Source organism: Ascidiella aspersa, chromosome 6, assembly GCF_963924565.1.
Source record: "Ascidiella aspersa chromosome 6, kaAscAspe10.2, whole genome shotgun sequence".
NCBI lineage: Eukaryota > Metazoa > Chordata > Ascidiacea > Phlebobranchia > Ascidiidae > Ascidiella > Ascidiella aspersa.
Window position 1 is genome coordinate 11,830,396 of NC_139452.1, and position 7,350 is coordinate 11,837,745.

General features: G+C 36.9%; 1 protein-coding gene across 1 annotated transcript; it reads left to right on the forward strand.

The window, feature by feature from the left end:
- Positions 1 to 3,401: 3,401 nt before the first annotated feature.
- LOC146139877 (toll-like receptor 7) lies at positions 3,402 to 6,669 on the forward strand. The gene has a single exon (XM_083392542.1). It carries the CDS (start codon positions 3,402 to 3,404, stop codon positions 6,423 to 6,425), a length of 3,024 nt encoding a protein of 1,007 aa, XP_083248668.1. The 3' UTR covers positions 6,426 to 6,669.
- The last annotated feature ends 681 nt before the right edge of the window (positions 6,670 to 7,350 follow it).

Consider the following 7,350-nt stretch of genomic DNA (forward strand, 5'->3'; position numbering starts at 1 on the left):
GCGTGACGTATTAAAAAACAGCAATTCATTATTAAAATATCAAAAAAATAAAAAAATCACGTTTTATTCAATTAATATATATATATTTTTTCATTAAATTTCGAACATGGCGTAATTTGACTGTGTAAAATACAAGTTGTGACGTCATGCTGGAGTGAACCGCTTTTGTTTACAGGTTCGGGTTCGGTTAAGGTTCGGGTTCTATCAAATTAATCGGTTCAGTTCCGGTTCAGCTCCTTACAATCTTACAAAAAACGGTTCAGGTTCGGTTACGGTTCGGAAAAAATTAACCCAAAACCGGTTCATAAAGTTCCGGTTCGGTTCCGGTTCGACTCCCTGCTTTAAATTGATTTGACCACTGGCGTGACTCCGGCGTATTTTGCGCAGAAACTGTAAATAAGCAATAATAAACTGCAAATAAACTGTTATTATGCCATATATTGCGGCCTCTAAATCAATATTAGCCTAATTATCCAGTTGTACCTAACCATGTAATTTTTTCTGAAGCCACGAGTTAGAAAAAACATTTGTGGCATTTTGACAATTTACCAAAAATAAATAGCCTATTGACCTAGGTACTTATAGTGTTACATCTTCGTACTTCTTCCGTCGCCTGGCGTGATATGAAAAGAAATGCATAAAACGTTTTAATCCGAAAAGTTGCATTACGTAACGCTATAGCTTATGCTTCGTTAGCCTAAACAGAAATTTATGCCACCGTTTGTTGTTTTTTTTTCACTACAATACGTTTTTTCGGTGCCAAATTATTATTATTGGGTAGGTTTGTTGTAACCTACTATGTAAGTTTGCTCATGCCTTTAAAAAAAGTTTGCCGATGCCTTTTCGGCAATGTAATAAAAACTAGAAATGAAATTTAAAAGAAATGCCGATATATTCCAAAAAAATCGCGCTCGCCTCCCTCGCCAGGTGCGCTCGGACTTAAAAGGTTAACAAACGCGAAACTAGAATACCAATTTAAGTTATCGCGTTTTCTCAATGTAGTTTTATTACACTTTTCATTAGTAGTTTGTATAACGAAAAATGGATTCGAATTTTAAACTGAACAAACGTTTTTGTATCGCGCTTCGCGTCAACACTTTGTTACTGCCTCCTTAAATGTAATTAAACACGTTTTCAACTGCAAAAAAAATCCAAGGCCCGCCTGATTTACAGCTGGTGTAACATTTCAATAACACAATTCTTAGTTAACATTTTGTGCGGCCCGCAGAGACCTTTTTGAGTTTCGCTAGTGCCCGCGACTAAAAAAGGTTGCCGGCCTATGATTTAAAGTCTTTGGCGCAGAAAGTTGTATTTTTCCTGGTAATGACATAACCTTGTGAAAAAATGTATGGATATTAGGAATTATTTAGGAATTCTTTTATGTTGAGACAGCGACAAAACTGGATTTCGTTATGAAACAATATGTGAATTGTCAGCTATATTAATTGCAGTAGCGCAAAGCAGTTTGCACAAGTGTGCTTAAACCTTCAAGCAATTATTGTTTTATGTCATTTATATGTTCTGTTACCTATACATGCCTTAGGTTTTTAATAGCCACCTACGTCATTAATTTAGTTCAATTTATACACAAGCTCATGTAAATTCCTATAGTGAGTGTGATAGACAACCTAAAATATGACTGAAAGCTCATCGAAACGAAAGTGCAGACAATAAGATGTTAAGGTACACCGAGCGTACTTACAATGAAAATCCCCATTTCGTCCTTTGTGCTATCTAGGATAAATTATATCTCTTTCAACAACTTGGTGTAATCGTAACCACTGTAGCCTATAACGCTTGTTCTATCTCAGCTTAATTTTGTTTATTAAATTTAACTGATGTGCGAGTCGAGACTTGGAACGCAGGGCAAGTGGGCCTGAACCGGGGATTATTCGGGGGCAACAGTGCCCTGGAAAGCCTACCAATAGTTGCGTATTAAAACAAATTACTGAAGCTTTAAAACATATTACCTCATGTTTCAAAAAATATTCCAAAAATGTTTGCCCATATAGACATAAATGTGGAGCAAATCGCTACTTAACCCATCCTCGCACAACTTTTTAGGTAGGACAGTGTTACGTCATTGAATGGCTAATGCTCTGTTTTATATAAGTGTCATCGTATCAATATCACCCCTGGCTGACTATAGACCTAGTTAGAAATTCCACAATACCCAATGGAAAGGTCTATCAACAACAATTTCTCGCCCATCTGCGTGTAATACACGCAAGTAGACATTAGCGAAGTACAATAAGTATGTCAATGAATTGTTGGTAATTTGCGCTTTAGTTTTAGACGAATACCTATGTTCGTTATTTTGATTATTTGTTTAAAGCAGCACCCTGTTTGTGTTCTTTAAGCGAACACGTCACTACGCTGCTTCTTTTCATGCCATCTTATGTAATGCAATTACCCTTTCAGTTACTATATAGAATACAACCGCTTGCGGAAGTAGATAAGCAATTTCACAAAGTGTAACCAATGAATAGAAAGAAGGAAGAGGCAAGCGTTGTGTACGACAGACAATTTTAAACCAACGGCCTATATTTAAGTGGGGTAAAGAAAAAGGAAGTTAAACTAGAACTTGAAGAAAACCCCAAATAGACTATTACGAATGTTTTACGGTTAATTTCGTTGTTAGCCAGAAACCAGCAAGGTCGATTAATGTGAGGCTAAATAGCTTAAAATGACTAGAGCCTTGAATGTAACATTAAAAAAAGGTATTACTCCGAATTCGGTAGCTTTATTTGTGCTTTTATGTTTTTCGGCTTTCGATCGTTGTGCGTTGTACCGCTTGATTTTTGGGTTGTGAGTTTTATGTCGTTTCTTACTAATCTGCTGTTTTGTTTTGCCTTTTTTATTTTACATTTTTAATATTTTAATATTTTATACAATTTAGTTGTACGAAAAACTGATGATGCCGTTCATTTATATGGCGAAATGCATAAGTTTTAGTCCTTGCTGACTGATTGTTGTTCAAAACGCTGCGCTTCTCAAGCTATTCTAAAGTTAAACTATAAGGTTAATATACTGCAGGAAAAAAACAACAAGTTTTGTGAGAAAAAAGTGGAAAGCGAAATAGACTTGATAAGATAAACCTTGATTTTTAGCTGTGTTAACACTGAAATTAATACAACTGAATTAGTTCATATTCTTTTGAGCTTCGTATTTTTGAAACTTGTGAAACATTGTGTATTTGACTTTCAGGTGTCAATAGTTCTAAAATGCATCTGATCTCATCACTATTTTTGTTGTTCTTCTTGCTAAACTGTCTACATCTCTTGGTCAACGGAAATGTTGCAAAAGATATTAAATTTGCCGATTATTATCAATGTGAACCTCTCGCCAATAAAACGTTCTATAAAATCGCGTCAACCTCTGCTAAAAGAGCCTTTCGCCAAATGGGTTTTCCAAATTGGACAAAAGAGTCGCTTCCACAAATTGACTGCTATAAACGTGGAATTCAGACAATTCCACGCCTTCTCGACTCGAAGGTCGAGGTGCTTTTGCTCAACAACAATCTGATAATGTACGTGGGTTCAGATGATTTGTCAAAGTATACGTCCCTCATAGCCCTTGACTTGAGCGGCAACTGTCAGAAAGAAACTAGTCGTGACCAACCATTGTGTGGTGGTCACATGCGGTTCCACCCTTCAGCGTTTTCTCACCTCTTAAGACTGAAGTTCCTCGACTTGAACCACAACTTAATGCTGACGATGCCGAAAAACCTCCCGAGGTCGCTAGAAGTGTTGATAATTGACGATACCTTCATGGGGCCAATTTTCGAACAGCAACTGTCCGTGCTGACAAACCTCGACGCGATTAGCTTGCAGGGAAACTGCAATCAAGCGCAGGCTGCCAGTCAGTGTCCCAGAAATTTCACTGTTCACGGAACTCCTTTTATGAACGGCAGACTTCGTTTTTTCGATGGAGGCTACAACAACAATTTCGAACAGCGGGGGTCGGTGCCAACACATTTGTTTTCAAAAAGCATGGAGTTCATATTGTTAGAAAGAAATCCTATACACTTGCTCGACAGAAAAGACTTTAATGAAACATTGAAACTGGCCGTTTTAGATTTATCATGGACGTCAAAGTTTACTTTCATTCCCTTGAAGATTATGCCGGGCGCTTTGGAAGGCTTGCAGCATTTAAAAAAACTAAACCTAGCGGGTAATATGCTGACTACTCTACCCAAAGACTTTCTTGTGAAAAACAAAAATCTTGAAGAATTGAATCTAGATTTTAACTGCTTCAAGTTATTAACGTTAAACCCGACCATGATACCCTTTTTGCCAGAATTAATGAATTTATCTCTTCTTGCAAACAATCGATGCCTAAGCGAAGCGTATTATCCTAAACCACTACAAGTAGGCGAACTTATTCTGGGAAAGGCGTTTCGCAACTTTCCAGCTCTTCGCACTTTAGTGCTTGGACCGACATACAACCAAAAGCATTATGATCAGTATGCCACATACGGAATAACGTATAAAAATGTCACCGCGCGCAGTTTTGCGGTTCTTGCAAATCTTAGTCATTTTGAAAATCTTATCTTGGGCTGTTGTGGTATTACAAACTTTGACATGAACGCACTAAACAGATTGAACAATTTAAAAACGATCGATCTGGCCTTAAACAAAATCATGTCTATTTACCACGGAAGGCCCAACGTTAAAATACAAGAAAGTCTTAACAATGCTTCCACGCCGAAAGAACAAGGTATTTACGAGTTCAACATGTTTGTATTGCGACGAAATTACTTACAAAAAATAGAAAGTCGGACCTTTGGAGGAAAACCAATTGCTCACCTTCTAGACCTGAGTCACAACGATATTTTGTATGTAGAAAAATACTCCTTTTCTTCGCTTAAAAATCTAAAGAAAGTTGACCTGAGTCATAATCCAATCCGGGCAATATCGTATTGGGCATTTCAAGGACTGTCAAATATGGACATTTCCGTTTACGGATCCTTTTTTGACCCTGGAATGACATTGAACTTTTTAACCGAAATACAGAATCGAGTCAATTTGACAATCGGCGGTGGCGACAGTGGGCTGTACTCCTTTTTGAACTGCTGTTTAAGTCACAACGTTAGGTTTAGAAACGTGCAGAATCTTAATATTTCTAACATTGCAATTCCAAGCTACATTTTTTTGCAAAACGATTTCAAGTACGCCATGTTTCCTGCAATTACGAGGTTGGTTTTGCACAATGTAAATTTAAGATGGGGACTAAACGGTAACCTTCTGAAAGGCACACCATCAATCACTTACTTAGACATTAGTCAAAATTATCTGGAATTGTTTCCCTACGCTGCGCTTTATGATTTGCCAGTCTTGGCCACATTATACATAGATCGAAACCTAATCGATTCTCTAAACACTTCGCTGACGTGGTGCTGTCCTCATCTTGAGAAGCTAATAATTAAACACAATATTATTAAATCTATAGCACCGAAGTCGCTAAACCTGTCGAAATTATACCATCTCGATATCTCGTTTAACAAACTTCAGGATTTGTCGCCATTAGTGTTTACGAAACAGGTTTTGTCCAAAATAAAATACTTGGATCTTCGCGACAACTCAATGTCTTGTCACTGCTCCATGAGTGAAAATTTTGGGTGGCTGATACGCTCAAACATGCTTGATCGCCACATCTTTGTATACGGTTTCCGACCTTTCTGTCCAACCCAGAGGTCTGAATATTTCGGCGGCTGTCTAATGTGCGATACAACAGAGGGAAAACGTGTAACTATTTTTACTTATAGCTTGTCCTACTTTTGTCATTATAACTCAGCCTTGCTTAGCATGTTAGTATCCTGCGTAGTTAATCTAATTATGTGTGTTGGAGGCCTAATCGGTTTTAGCAAAAAAGTTAAATTACTTGTTGCAAAAACAGTGCACAAGAAAATACGGAATTGGAATGTTGATTCCGCTATGCTTTCAGATAACCAATCTGTTGACACTGCTGATAGCAGTTTGATATACGCACATCACGCTTTCGTAATTTATGACTCCAACAATATGTCAGTTGTTGATTTTGTGGAGAATCACTTTGCTCAAAAACTGCAGCACGGCACTCCAAGGCTGGAAATCGGGATTATGGGCCAAAACGACTTTTGCGGAATCACGCCCCTTAACCAGCTTCTTTTGCGAATGCAGTCCAGCCGAAAAACCATCCTTATCTTGTCCAAGAACTTTGGCCTTTCTCGCAAGTGCAAGTATATAATATCGGTGTTAGAAGATTGGTCGTTTTCTGGAAACCGCGATCGCTGCGTGATAGTGAACTTCGAACAGGGCGCCGGCTGCGGTTCCTTTGTCAAGTTTAAAGCAAGGAAGCATCCACACAGCGTTGTGCAGTATCCAGGATCTGTTGAAGACCTGGAACTGTTTTGGGAAGAGTTGCGGACATCAATTTTACTCTGAAACTCTCATTTCAAATCACCTGTTGTAAACCACTTAACTTTAGGATAGTTTACCTTTGCCAAGTAGGTCAAACCAACAAATCTCGAACGTTCCTGAATTATGGATGAAAAAATTGTCCTAATATTATTGTTAGAAATAGACCCGGGCTGAATATTTAATTTCTGTTTTATGCTATATTTAAAGACAAAACAAAGACTTATTTAATTGTGCAATATATCATTTTTTCTGTTTTTGTTTAATTTTCTTGTAAGACCAATTGATTTGTTTATCGACTTCTTGCTTCAGGCTACCTAACTCGTTGTTTATATTATTTAAGTCCACACTTGGATATTTAGTGTGCACAATTGGCTGATAGTAATTTTCAAAAATTTGGTTTTAATGTAAACCTAATCTAAACTGTAAATCTCTTTATAAATGATAATTTAATTGAAAAATACATTTTGTTTGTCGCCATTAAACGTGCATGAGTTCCATTTAATAGTGAAAGTTACAGTACTGGAGTTTATAAACGAAAATGGCCTGAAACTATTATAACTCGATTTCAAATTTATGCGGTCATTAGCGTAACAGAAAAATACTTTACAATCTCACCCCTATTTAAAATTGCGCACCCTTTTTTGGTTGATTCGTCGCTTTGGCAAATCAAAAAAAACAGTTTTGGGCTATTTACAACTACAAAAAAGCACTTCCGTTTTACACACATTTTCAAAACATTAAAGGACAGTCATTATTCTTTACGTGATTTTGGTGGAATTATTTATAATGTATTTATTGTCCTAAGTTGCGTAATTTTTAGTCATTCGTACAATGTGTAAACAAGAAAAATGCGTAATGGTCTTCTATAAAACATTTCATAATATATAGATAAATATGTTTGAGTAAGAAAACTTAAAATAAGATTCATGACAGGCGACATTTAGAAATG